Source organism: Mixophyes fleayi, chromosome 9 (genome assembly GCF_038048845.1).
Source record: "Mixophyes fleayi isolate aMixFle1 chromosome 9, aMixFle1.hap1, whole genome shotgun sequence".
NCBI classification, from domain to species: Eukaryota; Metazoa; Chordata; class Amphibia; order Anura; family Limnodynastidae; genus Mixophyes; species Mixophyes fleayi.
The window spans coordinates 47,382,242-47,403,859 of NC_134410.1; the positions used below are offsets into that span (position 1 = coordinate 47,382,242).

The window sequence follows — 21,618 nt, forward strand, 5'->3', positions numbered from 1 at the left end:
TGCAGAGCTTAACCACCATTTGACAAGTAATAGTTTACTACCTCTTAAAGTAAAGTGGGAATCTAATATTGGTACAATAGACGAGGAGGAGTGGTGTAATATCCTGAAAAGCATTAAACTTGCCACATCTTCGGTTCGTTTTCAACAAATTCACTTTTATATTCTGCATAGGGTGTATCACACTCTAATGTCTATGGCAACAATTGATAGGGCTCGGAACGCTGACTGCCCTAAATGCTCTCAGCCTAGATGTGATTTCTGGCACTTGCTCTGGGAATGTCAGGTAGTTCATGCCTTCTGGGAAAAAATATGGAAATGTATTGTTCGGGTGGTACCCGGATTGCCTCCTTTGGAACCTAAGGTATGCCTATTCGGGTTATCATTGGAGGATAAACTAAATGTACCTCTTTATAAATTTGTTTTCATAGCTCTTACTTTGGCAAACGTTTTCATTGCACGTAATTTGTTTGCAAATGCAAATCCAGACTTCCATAACTGGAAGGCTTTAGTAAATGAGATCATGGACCATGAGAGATATACCTATACCTTGCGAAGGGCCGAGCACAAATATCATGAAGTATGGTCTTCTTGGTATGAATCCAAGCATAGAAGGAGAAGGGTGGTCCAGGATGCTGTCTAGCTAAATCATAGAGTCCCTTTTGGTCTGGGCTAAATTAAATTTATTTTAATTCCATCATTGTGGCTCTGATAAACTTTGCAATTTTATGTGATATTCCTGATATGGCTATATGTAGGATACTTATGTGTTCAAATATGTTTGTAATGTACCTGCTTCGTCAAAATTGAACATGTTCCATTATCTCCCTGTATCATTTTGTACTATTCTGGTATTCTGTTCTTTATCTATGCCTGTACCGGTCTCGCTTGGGTAACATTAGAGCTCTGTTAAACGGCTGACACTGGTTTTGTAATGTTTGTTTTGTCTGCTTTTTTCTTTTTCTTTTATATGTATTAAAATTCGAATAAAAAAATACCTGATTTAAAAAAATGTGTATCCAACCCGTGAATATGGTCTAGTGCCCACTTTCTCTCCCTCCTCTAGAACCCAACAAGACACACTTGCAGCTTATAAAGCAGTGGTCATGACACAAGCCTGTGGCTATCATTGCTGGTATCCAGTGGGGACCTGAAGGCACTCTCATTTAGTGGGCATTGCTTGTATAACTTTGAGTTTGAGACACTGCTGGTTTAAGCACTATACTGCTGGTATAATCTATGAGTGGGAACACAGATGGTATTACCTGTTGTATAATCAGGAGGTGTAGTAACAACTGGTACAATGAAGAGATGTTTGTACTGTGGAGATTAATGGACGGGACCCAAAACTGCTGCTCTGCTTAGGGTCTCATTTTATTTCAATATAGCACTGGCAGCGCAAAATGTGAATGATTGAGGAGAGTGTCTTGGAAGCTGGATACTAATAGCAACCAACAATGAGCTATATATCCAAGCTCTCTAAGCTATGCCAATGTATCACTTTCAGGAGAAAACTATGCTTAAGACAGGTTTGTAAAATGCCTCATCTCAATATTACATAACCCTGATCATATTCAGAATACTACAGTAAACTCTGGAGGAGATGTTAGGCACTTCCAGTTGTAAAATCATTTTAGTCATTATCTGATTGTTCTTGCAAATGAATGTACTTTAGATATTTGTGAAAAGGGTTCTTAATGTTATACATAGAGGGTCCTTAAGGCTATACATCAATATATAATGTGCTTATATGAGGGATTTAATGTGCTACCTGCAATGTCCGTGGATGCCGGCTCAGACCTCTTTACGTCTAGTTCCTGTGGACTAGTATCGATTTTCTTTTTCTGGAAACATTCTGTGGTGCCCTAGAAATGTACATAAAACAAGTGAAGAATTAAACTTTTAGAATGATCATGTTTACGACAAGATGGAATTTACCAACCTCATTTTCAAAATGACATACCAAGCAAAATGTATTCATACATACATACATACATACATACATACATACATACACATACATACATACACACACACACACACACACACACACACACACACACACAGGATTGTTGAATCTATGCAGTAATCAGCAGAAATTATGTCAGTCAACAGCTGTTCACCTTCTTCACTGATCATCTATTGCCCAAAAAAGAAAATTAAGTTCTCTACTTACAAAGTAATCAGGTTGTCATGATGGAGGCAAGCAAGGCATGTGGCTACTATTCCCAGCTTACGATATGACACTAAGCACATTTAGGCCTATGTATATCCTCTCCGTGCTTATCTCCTACATACAGAGAATTTCCCAGCTAGAAAGGCACTAGTGTTAGACTCGTTGCATTCTGGGGAACGATCACTACACAGCACTGATAAAGGCTCAGAAATGTTGCACTTAATAGTGCAATATCCTTTGTGTGACAGGGGTTTGAGCGATATGAATGTTCAAAGTAACCGTCTCATAACCAACCTTAGCACCACTAAATCTAAAGCCATTTAAACTGGTTACATGAAACATTACAAATATACTTTACAAATATATTTGGGAAGGTTTCAGAAGGCTATCTTAACTAAAAATATTGGAGACAGACTGTGGGGAAGGATAGTTTTACTACATACAGTAGATCAGTAATTGTACTGAAGGACTCTGAAGTCAGCCTCTTTTTGTTTGTAATGGAACCAATATAACCAATATAAGCATACATTAAAGGGTAACTGCGATCAAAAGTTATGTTGCCTGCAGATGGGCTTCATGCCGCTGATAATGGTAAATTAAATGTTAACTTGGTAACCTAAGCCAAAATAACAATGCCTCTAAGTGCTGGCCTCCAATGGCCAAAATAAAGCTACTTAGCACTACCAAAGCAGGGAGATGCCCTCTCTACCTGACTTTTTTATTGCTTCAGTTATTAACACACCGGCCATAGCCATAATAAGTTATGCTAATATTAGGGGCCTGAGGAGGAGAGGTGACAAATATAATAATAGCTTTTTTTCTGAAGATCTGCAATTATCCCTGACTAGTCCTCAAACTTAAATACTGAGTAAATAATATGTGGCAATAAACAGATTTCAAATTCCAGCTCAAGTCTCCTTTTTTCTCTATGTTCTCACTTTTGGGTATTCCCTTATTTTCCTCAGGATGCCACCAATCCGCCTTTGCCTAATGGGTGAAGAATGTAATAATGAGACCCCCAAAAGTGTTTTTTTTTTTTTTTTTCTAATATGTTGATCCGGATTGATACATATACTGGTAGGTTAATTAGCTGCTATCAAATTGACCCTAGTCTCTTTCTCTCCGTATGTTTGTGTAAGTGTGTGTTAGGGAATTTAGACTGTAAGCTCCAATGGGACAGGGACTGATGTGAATGTGTTCTTTGTACAGCGCTGCGGAATTAGTAGCGCTATATAAATAGCTGATAATGATGATAAAAGGTAGCTACCAACAAGTGGGTTTATTGGAATCATCAATTAAAAGTCCTACATAGGACACACTTTGCAGCCAAAGAGAACACCAATTGTTTCTGGACTATTTACCATTTTTCTTCAGAGGATGTGCTGCTTTTGAAACAATTTGGTATATTTGTTGGGACTAATTGTATCCTGTTGGTTGCCTAAAGTGACTAAGCATATTAATGACATATTGAGACTTAGGGATACATTTATCAAACCTTCTAAAAAGTAAACGTGCAGGTGTTTCCTTTTTTCTGAGGTTTGATAAATCCACACCTTAATGTCCAGAAATTTCCCAGGAACTCACCGCTGGGAGATAAACACCTCTATGATGTACAACTTAATCCAGTTTAATTTAACTCACTTCTATGGCAGCAAAGATACATGTGTCCACCAAATGGAAAACAACGTCTATTAATCATGGCTGGCAAATTCAGACTTGAACAAAATAATTGTAAATATGTTAAATGACAGAGAGCTACTCAGGCTGTATAAAGCGGCTACAAGAGCATACACTTATGAATCTAGATTGTGGCCTGGTTTAGGCCACCTACTGACATTTATTCATAATCAAATGGTCTTACTAATTCCAGATTAGTGAGAGCTTTTTAACCATTTTTGAATGTAGCTATTTTTCATAACAGTTTTATTGTACAACTTGTTGTATTGTTATATGAAACATATAAATTAGTATTTTGTACACTTAAATCGACAAGAATAGACTCTGCAACTGTTTCCCAAAACAGTTGCAAGTTACAGTGGATTATGTAAATGTTCAATGTTTGACTCAACAATTAGTTTCAGTACCTCTGCTTTGTCACTTTCAGCTGTAATACTCTCTCTAGCAAGAGGATGATCCTGAAATCCTTTCTGCTTCAGTCTTGCCATTGTAATCCATGCAGGTTCTTCTTAGGAGGAAGGAAAACATGCATTCAATATACTTATATACTACTTATATCAAACTTTCCTAATAACTAACTTACTAATACAGACAGACAACCATAATGTTTTCAACTAAAATAAGAAATACAAATTTGCAGGATCAGCATAGCTGTAACATGTTAAGCAGAGAATGTAGAACACTACCAATCAAATATTATTTTTGACCCAGGGGTAATCCTGCTGCCTGAGGAAGTTACCAAAATCGTGCCCTTCTCATCTATAATGCAAATGAAAGACAAAAACAAACCTCAATTAAAATAACAAAAATACAATTTGTACTATTTTCCCTACATGCTGATGCCCCATATGATGCCTATAAAGAGAGTGTCAGCATGTCTATATAAAGTAACATTGCTAAATCTGGTCCAATTAGGTGCAAGGAAAGTCAATGTGTGACTGGCTGCTGTGGCTTATGCCCCTCTTATGCTACTGAACTTATTTTCAAACCTTACAGACACAAAACAGATTTACACTATAGAGTGACTATGTAGACCAATTAGTTGAACCATAGAAAAGTACCTGAGTTTTCTTGTGGCGAGAGATCTTCTGGTTTTGGTTTCAGTTGACTTTTGTCTTCACTGGTATAAGATGGTTTTATATTTTTTGTGAAAACAGAGTTAACATGTAGAGTCTTTGTAGGAGTTTGCATGGTGCGAGCTGTAACCAATGATGCAGTATCCACAGAAGAAGAGCCTTGCTTGGCAATCTCTTCAGGAAATTCCTCACTATATTTTGTAGAAGATGAAGTGCTCCTTAGTCTGACACCAAAAGGTACACAAGATTCATCTTTGCTCGTTTTAACCATTTCATGTAGCTTCTCACTCTTCTTACTACTAATGTCCACTACAGACTTATCTGCACCATCAAATGATTCAGACCTGATTATATTAGCTCCCATAGTCTTGCAGAAGGTGCTTTCTTTGACATTAGATCCAACTGAGAGTGCCCTTTGCCATGCTGGGGCTACAGTAAACCTTACTGGTTTATTGGGTGTTTTAATTTTACTGTCAGCATCTGGATCTGCTGGTTTAGTAACTTTGCACATATCTGCGGAGGACGCTCTATTAAATAGAATGTCAACATCACTGTCATGAGCCCCACTGGGCAAGGGTGTAAAGAAAGAGTCAGTTGTATGAGACACTAGTGCAATTTCATTCCTAGCATCATTACCAGCATTAAAAGACTTCTCATTGCTGTTCTCGATAATTCTTAGATCACAAGTTTCCACTTTCTGCTCTGATGGTGGTGGGTCATTTATAATGTGTCCATCAATATCAACATTTGTAGCCATCTGATCTGATGCTTCTGGAGTTACTTCTGATAATGTTTGTTCCACTGTTACTGGGCTTTCCACATAAATACTTTCACATAATAAAACACGTTCTGAAGCAAATTTACCCATTTCTTCAACTCCTAAATCCTTTATGACGGCAGTTACTGGTTCGGATTTCAACAAATCATCTTGGGAGGTCTCAATTGCAGCTAAAACATGTTCAGTTTCCTTCTGTATGTCTGATAAGCAGGTAAACACTTGGTCATCCTCATTTAGTTCTTCATCTGTAACATTCACTATGGCTTCATCTATTCCACATATTGATGTGTCCTTGTGACTTGTGATGGAATGTTCAGATACACCATATGCTAGGTCTTGAATGAGGTCTAAATGAGCAGTTTCTACTTCAGCATCATTACTTTCAGGAGGTGTAACAATAACTGCAATCTCATTCTGCTCTTGCAAAGGTTGGAAAGCACAAGTCTGGGTTAGTGAAGAAATTTCTTCTCCTCTTTCTGTTTTCATCTCAACAATGTCTACCTGGTCTCTTATAGGCAGACAATTACCATGGAAATTCGCATCAGCTTCATTATACATGGCAGCATTTTGAAATGACACAATCTGTTTTCCAAGAAGAGATGCATCAGAAGCCTCAGGGATATTGCAGTTTTCTGTACTCAAGTTTGATATGTCCATTTCTAATGCACTGAGAGGCAGAGTAATGTCCTCTTCTGATTCCTGGGCCATCACATCTAAAAATAAAAACATTCAGTAGATCCTTATCTTCTTCTATCAAAAAGTAATCACTTAACTGCCAAACAATTATGGTTAAACATGAACCATTAAAATCAATGTAAACAGATACAATTTCTTCCCGACTATATACTATTGGTTTTCAAATTTGTAGTATCCAAGTGTTGCTGTGTGCATTTGGTAGGGAAGGGGGGGGGGGGGTTTGTGGGCATGAGCTAAGGTAAGGCTGAAGGAAAGAAGGTCGAGTTTGGAAATCGGGATGGATACGTTGGAAAAAACAAGGTTGAATGAGTGTCCATCACAGCAAGTGATTTTTGTGGCAGCAGAGGCAGTTGAGATGTTAATGGTAATGTTCAAAATGACAATGTATGAGAGTCAGCAGGTCAAAAGAAAGGGAGTAAGCGAGCCTGGCAGCAAATTTGTCAATGAACAGGGAAACTGGACCAGGTGGTGCTAAATGACAGCATCACAAATGTGGAAAGGAGAGAATAGGTGGATACTGTGAACTGTATACCTTTCCTTTTTCTGGATCTGTGTGGCAACGGCGAGCCACTGTAGGAGGGGTTCAGGGGATGTAATGTGAGAGGAGGTGAGCCAGATTCCTGCAAGGGCAAGGAGATTGAGGGATTTTTAAATGAAAAGCTTATGTATGCAAGAGTTTGTTACAAACAGATCTTCCAAAGTGCACAGGAAAAGGGGATGGTTGGTAGTGGTTATATGTGGAAATGGTTGAAGGAATTGGGAGTACAAGGTGGATAGAATATTTTGTAGTGGAACAAGGAATGTGAGCAGATAGTGGGGATAGCATGGTGCATAGGGTCGGGTGAGGTGTCACCAGGATGTATGGCAAGAAACAGGACAAGTAGGTGAGCATGCGAGAATGATTTGTGGGTGTAAGCTGGTGAAGGTTGTGGGTTCAGCGAACAAAATAATTTATAGTTGCAGAATAGTGAGGTGGGAAGTAGTGAAGGGGAAATAATAATTAGGAAGGGAAAAATAGAATACTGAAGAAGGAAGATGCATTTGGAGAGAAGTGGGTTGAAATTTAGTAGGAGAAAAAGAGAAAGTAAACCAAGTGATGTGAGAGAAGTGGATGAATGTGTATTAGCTAAGGTAGGTATTGAGAGAGCATCTAAGGAACAACTGATCCAAGTTGTTTAGGGCAATAGAAGAGGTGGAGGCTCATTTGTGCCCCTCCTGGCTGGGATAATGGAGAAGACAACTTCTTGGACATGTGGTCCAGGATGCTGACAGTTTGACTCAATGGGTCTAGTAGCCGAGCAGAGGAGGTAACAGCAATCACAGTTGATCTCAGTGGGCAGCTGAACAGATAAGGCAGCAGCAATGACAGTTGAGCTCAGAGGTTCCAGCAACCAAGCAAAGATGGAAACAGCAATCAATGGGTATATCTTGATGTGTTGCAATGCTACAAGTGGATTTTTGTTAAGTGACTACACTGGATGTTCTATCTGGTAATATAGGACTATTATTTTACTGACTAAACAACTGTAACCTAATGGTTCTGGTCCTCTCTAATCTTAATGATGCAATCACTGGGTGAATGAATGTTTTTGAATCACTCTGCACCCGTGTCATCAAGATGTTAGGCATACCCATGTGTGTTACTAGTAGTTGGAAGGAAACGTCTCATTCTGCCCTATGACACACAAAAGAGGCAAGTTGTAGAACCAATATAGTAGCTCACTGAAGCTCCACCTGGTTATCAGGCTGTGGCTTCTGTCAACGTAACCAAAAAGAAGACTGTGATTGGTAAACAGTGTAGTCTGCATCCTATTGGTTACTACTACAGCAGCCATGGACTGATCAGCAGAGGGATCTGCAATAAGCCAGAGGAGGTGAGAAATTGTCCTGTTTCATGTAAATGGACCCCCTGGAAATTTTTGATATAGTGCCCACAAATATTAAGTTGCGCCCCTTGTGACAGGGGAAGACTATCTTAAGTAGATGCTGCTAATTACCAAATAAATTCAGCTCTGACATAGAAGCTATTAGAGTAATTAAGTAAAAAAAAACAATACAAAAACAAAAACTGTTTTTTAATAAAAATGGAAGGTGACAGGTTCTCTAATCTGTCTCCTGTATTTTTCTGGCTCCAGTATACAAAAAAGTTGCTGCCTGAACCAGTAGCATTCTGGCAGAGCAGTCTAGGAGATTATATTGCTGTGCTAAATAAAAAATGCAGCTGTGTTATTTGACTACCTTCTCTGCATTTGACTTCATTTGGTGCTTCTTGCTCTGCAGATTGTTTTTCTGAGTGAGGAATGTTGACAAGTTGCTGTGGCTCAACCTTTGAAAAAGAAAATATATAGAGAGAATAATTGTCTCACAATTTACAGATTACATCAATTCTGCTTTTAAAACGAAAGAATTTCTAAGGATAGTAACCAAATCCTGAGTGTAGGACATAAAGGACCATTGAGAAACATATTAGTGCATATTAGTACACTATTTTGCTATGAATAATGAAGTAAACACCTATTGTTCTAAATTGTTTAATTGTGACTCCACTTATTTCATTAATAGCTTGTTTGTAGTTAAAGTTGGCAAGTCATCATGAATGAACATTTTTGGGATAAAGCACTACATCAAGTGATTACCTATTCATAATAGAAGCTGTTTTTCCAGAAAAGTCTGTTCAGTTATTTACCTTTTTATTGGCATCATCCTTCCCCTTTACTAACAGCACCTCACTATTGGCAGTGGCATCCTAGGAAGAGAAGGAGAGAAGAACACTTTAAAAATAAAGACTGCTACTATATCCGGACAAAGCTCGGCACCGGTTCTGTGATATTTTAAATGGACATGAGAGTTTTCGTGAGAGGTATAAGATTTAATTTAATAGTGATGGGTGTCTCCACAGTACCCGTGGCCCTGCAGAGCTACAATTCCCAGTATACATAGACACCAGAGTGGTATACCCTCTCCACTAATGGTTACCAGCTTGCGGAAAATCTGAACCCGAAACCCCATTGCCCAGTGTATAATGAAGCCTTAGCCATTGACATATTATGACAATGGAAGCTGCATTGGACACACTCTTTGCACACACACACACCCCTCTGTTGCATATAGGTGCTACATAATACACAGATGCCCTGCTGCACCCCACTCCTTCCCCATTGCACAATGAGATCCCCCCATTACACACTTACCTTATCCCTGCAGTGCAATGCCTCCCCCATTCTTCCTTCAACTTTCACACAAATACGTACAAGTTCCAGGCACATACAGATTTATGAGCTTCTCCACTATCAAAGAGACGCTCATAGAACTATGGTCATCTCTCCAATCACAAATACTCATAGCGCTATGGGTGTCTCTATGAACAGAGAGATTCTCATAGACCTGAATAGTCTGGGAACCTCCGACACAGTAATAGTTAGGTGCCAGGTGAAAGAGAAGGGCTTGCTCCTCTGACAGCTGTCCAGGTAGGGGCAATGACCTAGCAACAAGAATAAGAGAGGAATGAGGGATCTGAAGTGCAATCCCATATGCAGCCATCTGTACCACAGTGAGAAGATAAGTGGCATTTGTTGTCTCAGTACAAAGCAGGTGGTGTATCTTCTGTGAAATGCAATTTCCATTATATATTACTGGAAGAGGGGCCCTGATGACAGCAGTGTAGCTTCTGACAGCAGAGGTGCCAGCAGATGCTCCTGTCTCTTCCACAGTCACAGGTAAGCAGATGGCTGGATATGGGGTCTCAGCCTCAGTCACAGCTGTAACTGCTGTGTCCCCTGTTGCCACACCACTGCTTGGTAGTACAGACACAAGGAACTTTTGGCGCCTCACTGGCATGTGGGAAAGTTTTATGCTTGAATGGTAAGAAAGCAAAAGGTTTTATAATATGTATCTATGTTTGCCTCACATTTGTGGTCGGTCTTCTCCGTTTCTTTGGTTTAACTGCAATCCTGTGTTTTGCTGCAGAATAATCCAGAAAGGCCACATAAGTTGCCGGAGACGTAAAATCTGCTGGTGGAAAGTGGGTGCTGGGAGAGGTGGGACTCAAATGCACATTGGAGTGCAATGGACTGATGGGGTGTGAAGATGATTCAGAGGATTCCTATGGAGACAGGAGACATAGATTTTTAATATGTGCATTGTTAAAGCTTCAATATATCTATATTTGCAAGTGTCAGACAAAGAAACCCATCCGTTGGTAGCAATGTTGCTGGGCAGCCGGCTCTGCTTGAGAACGATCATTTTGGAGCAACACTTAATTTCCATTATCGGGATCTTTGCCATCTGCCTACCTAAAGGCTGAAAGTCTCAAAGGAACGAGAGTCTCTGTCTATTCTATTCTGGAAGTAATTTTATCCCATTGACTCTCCTATTAGGATCTCTATTAACATGTTATGTACTTCTGGCTCTGTGAAATAGTATACTCTAACAGAGACCTATTCCTGTGGATGGGCATATCCTTTGGGATCCTCTGAACTGTGTTCTACATCTAAACAAAAGATTTAAAGGGACATTGACCAGCATTATATTCCTGGTTTGTTTGCTCAATGATTTATATGAGAACATCACTGGCTGACTTATTATATACATTTGTGCATGTATAGTTACATTTATTTAATGACATAAAGAGCTTATTATGAGAGCATTCTTTGCTGTTTTTTATACAGTATTTAAATAAAGGTTATAAAACTTATCAGGAAACTCATATGACCACCTTGCTTGAAAGAGGACACTTCCTTTCTTTAAACAACGTCTTTCTAGGATACCAGGTGAATATGGATGACTTTTCTCTCGCTCAGGCTCCACTAAGAAACCCTTTAGAATTTTCACAAGATATACATTAAAAAAAAAAAAAACGTGTTTTCTAAAACCCTGCCATGAAACTCAGAATGCATCATCTAATTAACTATAGCCGTTGAAACAAAAAGTAACCATTCCCATCCTGCAGACACACCTGATGACTAAAACATGCACATTTTACAGAAAGACAATACCCACATCCACAAGCTGCACTTTATTTAGTGATTACACCATATATCTGAACAGTAAAACTGAAGTCATGTGATCAAACATTCTAAACATGGGCAGCGCGAGTTTATGTTCGATTACTTTAACTATACTGGAACACTATTCTTGCAGGTGACACCAATTGTGTGTTAAATTGCCAAGACATTTGTTACATTTTGGCTGTTAAATTATGTTCACCTTCTTGGCATTCACAAGAGCCATATATAAGGAGTCCAGGATTGAGCAGCTTGGGTAAAGTAGTTGATGCTCAACAGAGCTCGCCATTGGTCTCACAAAGGCCAGCCAGCAAGTAAAAGAAATGTGGGGGCTGCTGGTGTTCACTCTCTCGCTGCTTAGGTAACCCAGGGTAGGGCGTCCTGCTGGACAGCCCAAAATTACAAAAATATGAAAGTTTAATCTGATACATAATTGGTTTGTGTTATATTTGTGGGTTTGATGCAAAGTCTCACTACTCTAGCCAGTTACATAACTGTTCAGCAAGTGCCAAACAGGCAAAAGCATTTTATTTCATGCTCTGAGTGAAATCCTACATGAGTAATCAGCACCTACTTTCAATAAAGTAGTTGTGGGCTGTATGGGCACTAATTTGTAGGAATTTAACCCCAGCTTCCTGTGTGTCAACTGCTTTTTGTCGCTGTCCAAGAGACTACGATCGCACTGAAATACCAGCCACAATATGTAATATATATGATTTGACAAGTATATCAGTACGTGTCTCAGTACTAAGACAGGAAGTCAAAATACTGTGACAATCAAAACAGTCACAACAAAGGCATTTAATTGCTTGTCAAGAAGTGAACAGAACATAAAAGTGATTATTAGTGTTTTACATTTTGGAAGAATCGACATTCTACAAAGAACATCTGGCACCGATGCTTAACATTTCTGCTGAGATCTTACATGCCATTAATCTTTCCTTGTGCCAAAATTATCCACAAGGCAAACACAGAACACACCATCTGTCCTGATAAAAGCATCTAAATGGGGTGTAATCACAAACTGGGCATTCACTTATTATGCTTAACGTTATAAAACTGGATTCCTAGGCTTGTCCAAGAAACCTTTACAAAAAAAATCATCCAAACCCATAATTGCAGAGAGGAGCCGTGTTATTATTAGCTATGCTATATATGTTATACATCTGTAATTAGAAGAACGTTTTATAGACAGACCAAATCATAGAGAGCCTTTAAAGTTGGCACCATCAACGACGACTTCAGCTTTAGTTCCGTAAACCATATGACTAAAATAGATCTTTAATATACATTGTGGTTTAACAATGTCCAACTCGTGACTGCCATTTATCCCTAGTTAAACTGACTTCTTTCTACCCTGATGGATATGGGCCACTTGTGGCTTTCTGAAACAACTCCCAGGCTATACTGCCAACTATCAACTGAGATCTGCAGAGCATGTTCAGGGTCATAGTTCAACAATAGAGACCAAAAGGCATCTTTGCTGTATTACAGCCTCATGTCAACACGAGGTTCACTGTAAATACTGTAGGCACAGATACAGTAACTAACCATCTTCAGGTCTAAGATGTATATAGAGGAACAGGATGAGCCACACAGTGCTATAGGGCTGGTAACACAAACCTATGTGTCGTTTACCACTGATTGTATGGTGCTTCAGTACAGGGGAAGTGAAATTTACATTAAGCATATTGGATTGGATTGTGGTCTACTCCCATGTGACATAATTTTATGACCATGTACCACTGTAAGACGGGCATTCTACATGGAATCCTTTACTTACATTCATATCCTGCCGCAATGCTGTCCCAGTATTTACATGGAGAGTGCCTCATTTATGCTATATAAATATATCTTAGCTAGCCCATTAGTATTTTAATGTCACAAATATGTCCATGGAGGTTGTCTGTGGCAATGAAGGTTACAAAACAGTTACATCTAGCGTGCAGACCTCCAGCTGGACAGCTCTGTCTTACCACAATGTACTTTGATTTTTCAAGAACAAAAAACTAAAAAAACTAAAAATGGGTCATGCATTAACTTTTATTCTTTACTCATTTGCTCTAATGTATGAAAAGTAAAGGTAAATGTAAAGTAAACTGGACATATTTTCCCTTTGCACAATCAATAAACCTAAAACATAAGTTTTCTTAAAGGGGTTGTCAACGCATTACTAAAAATTAACCATGTACTGCCTCAGAGCTCTATATACAGGGAATGTTATTTTTTTTCTCAGCCCACCACTTTACTTCCTAGTGCTTGGATAGGAGACACTCTAAGACAGGTCTGCTGTTTCATTTGATATTCCTGGGACGAAAGAAAAAAAACTGAATATTAATTTCAATCATAACTAGGGATGAGCGCACTCGGATTTATGAAATCCGAGCCCACCCGAACGTTGCGGATCCGAGTCGGATCCGAGACAGATCCGGGTATTGGCGCCAAATTCAAATGTGAAACTGAGGCTCTGACTCATAATCCCGTTGTCGGATCTCGCGATACTCGGATCCTATAAATTCCCCGCTAGTCGCCGCCATCTTCACTCGGGCATTGATCAGGGTAGAGGGAGGGTGTGTTAGGTGGTCCTCTGTGCTGTTTAGTTCTGTGCTGTTTAGTTCTGTGCTGTGCTGTGCTGTGCTGTGCTGTGCTGTGTTCTGCAGTATCAGTCCAGTGGTGCTGTGTGCTGTGCTCTGTCCTTCTGAGGTCAGTGGTGCTGCTGGGTCCTGTGCTGTGTCCTGTTCAGTCCAGTGGTGCTGTGTCCTGTGCTCTGTGCTTCTAAGGGCATAGTTATTTCCCCAATATTCCCCTGTGTTTAAAAAAATAAAAAAAAGTTTTTTAAAAGATACCAAAAACTACTTTAATTTTTTTTAATTACCACAAAATTTGCACAACCAATCCTGCAGTATAAGCCCATTGGTACTGCAATATTACCAAGTTCACACATTCAGCAGTAAAAGTCCAGTGGTACTGCAATATTACCAAGTTCACACATTCTGCAGTATCAGTCCAGTGGTGCTGTGTCCTGTGCTCTGTCCTGCTGAGTTCCGTAGTGCTGCTGGGTCCTGTGCCGTGTCCTGTTCAGTCCAGTGGTGCTGTGTCCTGTGCTCTGTGCTTCTAAGGGCATAGTTATTTCCCCACTATTCCCAAGTTTTTTAAAAATAAAAAAAAAGTAAAAAAAAATAAAAAATTTAAAAAAAAATAAATAAATAATAATTATAACCAAATTTGCAAAACCAATCCAGCAGTATAAGTCCATTGGTACTGCAATATTACCAAGTTCACACATTCTGCAGTATCTTGTGCTACATATAATGGAGACTAAAAATTTGGAGGATAAAGTAGGGAAAGATCAAGACCCACTTCCTCCTAATGCTGAAGCTGCTGCCACTAGTCATGACATAGACGATGAAATGCCATCAACGTCGTCTTCCAAGCCCGATGCCCAATCTCGTAGTACCGGGCATGTAAAATCCAAAAAGCCCAAGTTAAGAAAAAGTAGCAAAAAGAGAAACTTTAAATCATCTGAGGAGAAACGTAAAGTTGCCAATATGCCATTTACGACATGGAGTGGCAAGGAACGGCTTAGGCCCTGGCCCGTGTTCATGACTAATGGTTCAGCTTCACCCACGGATCTTAGCCCTCCTCCTCCTCCCCCCCCCCCCTACAAAAAATTGAAGAGAGTTATGCTGTCAGCAACAAAACAGCAAACAACTCTGCCTTCTAAAGAGAAATTATCACAAATCCACAAGGCGAGTCCAAGGATGTTGGTGGTTGTCAAGCCTGACCTTCCCATCACTGTACGGGAAGAGGTGGCTCGGGAGGAGGCTATTGATGATGTAGCTGGCGCTGTGGAGGAACTTGATGATGAGGATGGTGATGTGGTTATTGTAAATGAGGCACCAGGGGGGGAAACAGCTGATGTCCATGGGATGAAAAAGCCCATCGTCATGCCTGGTCAGAAGACCAAAAAATGCACCTCTTCGGTCTGGAGTTATTTTTATCCAAATCCAGACAACCAATGTATGGCCATATGTAGCTTATGTAAAGCTCAAATAAGCAGGGGTAAGGATCTTGCCCACCTAGGAACATCCTCCCTTATACGTCACCTGAATAACCTTCATAGTTCAGTGGTTAGTTCAGGAACTGGGGCTAGGACCCTCATCGGTACAGGGACACCTAAATCCCGTGGTCCAGTTGGATACACACCAGCAACACCCTCCTCGTCAACTTCCTCCACAATCTCCATCAGATTCAGTCCTGCAGCCCAAGTCAGCAGCCAGACTGAGTCCTCCTCAATACGGGATTCATCCGAGGAATCCTGCAGCGGTACGCCTACTACTGCCACTGCTGCTGTTGCTGCTGTTAGTCGGTCATCTTCCCAGAGGGGAAGTCGTAAGACCGCTAAGTCTTTCACAAAACAATTGACCGTCCAACAGTCGTTTGCCATGACCACAAAATACGATAGTAGTCACCCTATTGCAAAGCGTATAACTGCGGCTGTAACTGCAATGTTGGTGTTAGACGTGCGCCCGGTGTCCGCCATCAGTGGAGTGGGATTTAGAGGGTTGATGGAGGTATTGTGTCCCCGGTACCAAATCCCCTCGAGATTCCACTTCACTAGGCAGGCGATACCAAAAATGTACAGAGAAGTACGATCAAGTGTCCTCAGTGCTCTTAAAAATGCGGTTGTACCCACTGTCCACTTAACCACGGACATGTGGACAAGTGGTTCTGGGCAAACGAAGGACTATATGACTGTGACAGCCCACTGGGTAGATGCATCCCCTTCCGCAGCAACAGCAACAGCTGCATCAGTAGCAGCATCTACAAAATGGCTGCTCATGCAAAGGCAGGCAACATTGTGCATTACAGGCTTTAATAAGAGGCACAACGCTGACAACATATTAGAGAAAATGAGGGAAATTATCTCCCAGTGGCTTACCCCACTTAGACTCTCATGGGGATTTGTGGTGTCAGACAATGCCAGTAACATTGTGCGGGCATTAAATATGGGCAATTTCCAGCACGTCCCATGTTTTGCCCACACCATTAATTTGGTGGTGCAGCATTACCTCAAGAGTGACAGGGGTGTGCAGGAGATGCTTGCGGTGGCGCGCAAAATTGCTGGACACTTTCGGCATTCAGCCAGTGCCTACCGCAGACTAGAGGCACATCAAAAAAGCATGAACCTGCCCTGCCATCACCTCAAACAAGAGGTTGTGACGCGCTGGAACTCCACCCTCTATATGCTGCAGAGGATGGAGGAGCAGCAAAAGGCCATTCAGGCCTACACAGCCACCTACGACATAGGCAAAGGAGTGGGGATGCGCCTCAGTCAAGCGCAGTGGAGACTGATTTCCGTGTTGTGCAAGGTTCTGCAGCCATTTGAACTTGCCACACGAGAAGTCAGTTCCGACACTGCCAGCTTGAGTCAGGTCATTCCCCTGATCAGGCTGTTGCAGAAGCAGCTGGAGAAAGTGAGGGAGGAGCTGGTAAGCCATTGCGATTACACCAAGCATGTAGCTCTTGTGGATGTAGCCCTTCGTACGCTTTGCCAGGATCCGAGGGTGGTCACTCTTTTAAAGTCAGAGGAATACATTCTGGCCACCGTGCTCGATCCTCGGTTTAAAGCGTATGTTGTGTCTCTGTTTCCGGCGGACACAAGTCTACAGCAGTGCAAAGACCTGCTGGTCAGGAGATTGTCCTCTGAAGAGGACCGTGACATGCCAACAGCTCCACCCTCATTTTCTTCCACATCTATGGCTGCGAGGAAAAAGCTCAGTTTTCCCAAAAGAGGCACTGGCGGGGATGCTGATAACATCTGGTCCGGACTGAAGGACCTGCCAACCATTGCAGACATGTCTACTCTCGCTGCATTGGATGCTGTCACAATAGAAAAAATTGTGGATGATTACTTTGCTGACACCATCCAAGTAGACATGTCAGACAGTCCATATTGTTACTGGCAGGAAAAAAAGGCAGTTTGGAAGCCCCTGTACAAACTGGCTCTATTTTACCTGAGTTGTCCCCCCTCCAGTGTGTACTCGGAAAGAGTTTTTAGTGCAGCGGGGAACCTGGTCAGTGAGCGGCGAAGGAGGTTGCTTCCTCACAACGTTGAAAAAATGATGTTTATAAAAATGAATAATCAATTCCTCAATGAAGTACAGCACTGCCCTCCAGATACTACAGAGGGACCTGTGGTTGTGGAGTCCAGCGGGGACGAATTGATAATTTGTGATGAGGAGGAAGTACACACTGTAGGGGGAGAGGAATCAGAGGTTGAGGATGAGGACGACATCTTGCCTCAGTAGAGCCTGTTTAGTCTGTACAGGGAGAGATGAATAGCTTTTTTGGTGTGGGGGCCCAAACAAACCAATCATTTCAGCCAAAGTTGTTTGGTAGGCCCTGTCGCTGAAATGATTGGTTTGTTAAAGTGTGCATGTCCTATTTCAACAACATAAGGGTGGGTGTGAGGGCCCAAGGACAATTCCATCTTGGACCTTTTTTTTTGCATTATATGACCAATCAACAGTCGTTTGCCATGTTCAAAAAGTAAAACCAAATTTAAAAAAATACAAGAAATTAAACCAAAAGTAAAATGCCGTGTCATAATTTAAAACAAGAGGTATTGACGTGCTCTAAAACTACTGTATTGTTGTTTATATTTTATAAACACTACACTTGAAAGCTTGAGTCTTTCAATAAAAAAGTAACTGTCCATTGCACGAATATTTGCAACAGGGACAATTTTAGGGTTAAGAAAGTCAACTAATAACACTTCGACGCTGTCTGTCTTTATAAACACTACACTTGGAAGTTGGAGGAGGTATTGTGGCCCCGGCACCAAATTTACTACCGGGGCCACTCCACTGTGCAGTCCATATTTAGGTGTATCAGATATTAAACAACGGTGACAGTTGATGCCCAATTTTTTAATTATATTGTGGCCTCGGTACCAAATTGTGTACCGGGGCCACCACACTACGCAGTCCAGATACTTGTTTGGTGGAATTCAGACCAGTTGAGGGTTTTATTATTATTATATTGTGTGGACCACTCTATCTATACCACACTACAACTCTATATACCACTCTATTTCATACTTTAATTCTATTTCATACTTTAATTCTATTTAATACTTTAATTCTATTTCATACTTTAATTCTATTACTAATTACCATAAAGAGGAACAAAATAAACCAATTTTACCAAAAGTATAATATGACTTAGACTTACAAACACTACACTTGAAAGATCGTGCCTTTAAATGAAAAAGTCAGTCTTCATTGCACGACTATGTGCAACAGGGACAGTTTTTTGGGTTTACAAAGTCAAACAATAACACTTTGACCCTGTCTGTCTGGGATCTCAATGACGAATTGTCTGTACCATGTTTGGAGGAGGTATTGTGGCCCCGGTATCAAATTGGGTACCGGGGCCACCCCACTATGCAGTCCAGATACTTGTTTGGTGGAATTCTGACACGTGGAGGGTTTTTTAATTATATTGTGGCCTCGGTACCAAATTGTGTACCGGGGCCACCACACTACGCAGTCAAGATAGATAGATGCGTATCATAGATAAAGTACATTCAGTGGTGTGGGGCAAATTGAAAAATATTCAAAATGCACTGACATTATCAAAAACAAGAGGTTGTCACACGCTAAAACTCCAACATGTATATGATGGAGAGGATGGAGGAGCAGCCGTATGTGTAGTGTAATGCAGATCTGTTGAAGGTTTTTTATATATTTTATTGTGGTGCCCAGTGCCCACTCCTCTACGCAGTCCAGGTACATTTATTGGTGCGATTCATAAAAGTTCTGGGTTTTTAAGATATTGTGGTGACCCACTCCTCTACGCAGTCCAGGTACATTTATTGGTGCGATTCATAAAAGTTCAGGGTTTTTAAGATATTGTGGTGACCCACTCCTCTACGCAGTCCAGGTACATTTATTGGTGCGATTCATAAAAGTTCTGGGTTTTTAAGATATTGTGGTGACCCACTCCTCTACGCAGTCCAGGTACATTTATTGGTGCGAATCATAAAAGTTCAGGGTTTTTAATATATATTGTGGTGACCCACTCCTCTACGCAGTCCAGGTACATTTATTGGTGCGATTCATAAAAGTTCAGGGTTTTTAATATATATTGTGGTGACCCACTCCTCTACGCAGTCCAGGTACATTTATTGGTGCGATTCATAAAAGTTCAGGGTTTTTAATATATATTGTGGTGACCCACTCCTCTACGCAGTCCAGGTACATTTATTGGTGCGAATCATAAAAGTTCAGGGTTTTTAATATATATTGTGGTGACCCACTCCTCTACGCAGTCCAGGTACATTTATTGGTGCGAATCATAAAAGTTCAGGGTTTTTAATATATATTGTGGTGACCCACTCCTCTACGCAGTCCAGGTACATTTATTGGTGCGATTCATAAAAGTTCAGGGTTTTTAATATATATTGTGGTGACCCACTCCTCTACGCAGTCCAGGTACATTTATTGGTGCGATTCATAAAAGTTCAGGGTTTTTAATATATATTGTGGTGACCCACTCCTCTACGCAGTCCAGGTACATTTATTGGTGCGAATCATAAAAGTTCAGGGTTTTTAATATATATTGTGGTGACCCACTCCTCTACGCAGTCCAGAAAGATACCTTGTTGCAACGTTTTGGACTAATAACTATATTGTGAGGTGTTCAGAATACACTGTAAATTAGTGGAAATGCTTGTTATTGAATGTTATTGAGGTTAATAATAGCCTAGGAGTGAAAATAAGCCCAAAAACTTGATTTTTAAACTTTTTATGTTTTTTTCAAAAAAAATCCGAATCCAAAACCTTAAATCCGAACCGAGACCTTTCGTCAAGTGTTTTGCGAGACAAATCCGAACCTCAAAAATAACGAAAATCCGGATCCAAAACACAAAACACGAGACCTCAAAAGTCGCCGGTGCACATCCCTAATCATAACCTAGTCTCTCTAATAACACTTACATAGCTACATAGCTCTAACATGTGAACTTACCCCAAGCTTTAACGATATTTCTAACTTTTGTCCAAGCAGTGATCCAAGCCAAAACTTCCAAACATAAACCATGCGCCTATGTTCTAATCTCTGATCTTGCTTTTCCAAACTGTAAAACTGTATAATGAGCCACCCGAGAAGACTTTGTAAAACATGAGGAATAATTTACAAGTGTGTGTGAAAACTTTATAAAGTGTTATGGGGGCCTATTAACGGGAACCTGTCTAAGGGCAAACTAATGTCATAGTGACCCAAGTACATAGTGAAATTATTTGCCATTCGAACTTCTGGCGCTTATCACTCCAAAGCCAAACATGTTTAAAGCAATCAAAGAGTGGCGATTAAAAATCAGTGCTAGCAATCCTCCCAGCCCACAGATCCTTATATTCATTTACTTCTGATGGGATGAAATGCAGTTAAAACCTCTAAGTGTGAGCAAGATTTTTATTGGACTATTTTCAACTCAAGAAAATAACACATTATTTTCTTCTAATCTGCACTATATTCCCTTAGTTTGCTTTGCTGCACATAGTACTATAAGTTCCAAGTTGTGATACTGGACACGATCCTGGGTGGTACCAAATACCTCCATGGGTGGAGCTAAATTAGGACAGAAAGAGTAGGGGCGTGACCCATTCATGATTGGGGCATGGATGCATCACAATGTGGGAGTGGCCACATTACAATGGGTTTCATAGATGCCCCTTACCCCCACCCCTCAATAGACCCAGTCATTGTCGCTTGCATCAGTGGCAGGCACACGTAGCACCTGTTCATGAGAGATATGTGCCATCTTTATGACGCACGGGATAAATCTTTCCCGATTGGGATGGCAGGAGGAACAGAGCTCTCAAGTCTGTACTATTGCACTTAAATATGGACAGTTGAGAGGTTTGACATTTATCAAAACTACAGGTCATATGTAAACTAGTAAAAATTTGCATATTAAACTGAAATAAAAGAGGTAATTTTCTAATACAAAATTAAGTTAAGTTTATTCGTACCATCTAAAGATCTCCAGCTATTTTTTTCCAAGAAGTAATCCACCCCTTCCTAAATGGCAGGACGGTGGGGCTTCCTTGTCCAGAACCCCACAGTTCCTTATCTAGTCACTCAGTACAGTACTAATAAGTTACTTTTCTGAAGCTTGAAATCCTGGAGAAGCTTAAAAAAATGCCCTAC

General features: G+C 40.5%; 1 protein-coding gene across 6 annotated transcripts in view; it reads right to left on the reverse strand.

The window, feature by feature from the left end:
- The window catches only part of KIAA1210 (KIAA1210 ortholog), a 99,312-nt gene that overhangs the window by 783 nt on the left and 76,911 nt on the right, over positions 1-21,618 (reverse strand). For 5 of the 6 annotated variants that reach the window (XM_075184282.1, XM_075184278.1, XM_075184279.1 and 2 more), the window contains 6 exons: positions 10,308-10,502; positions 9,087-9,146; positions 8,639-8,726; positions 4,912-6,417; positions 4,258-4,358; positions 1,769-1,862 (listed from right to left, as the gene is read on the reverse strand). In XM_075184282.1, coding sequence (XP_075040383.1) covers positions 1,769-1,862; positions 4,258-4,358; positions 4,912-6,417; positions 8,639-8,726; positions 9,087-9,146; positions 10,308-10,502 — 2,044 coding nt within the window. The remainder of the gene's footprint in view (positions 1-1,768; positions 1,863-4,257; positions 4,359-4,911; positions 6,418-8,638; positions 8,727-9,086; positions 9,147-10,307; positions 10,503-21,618) is intronic. The other variant, XM_075184277.1, reaches the window with a different exon arrangement.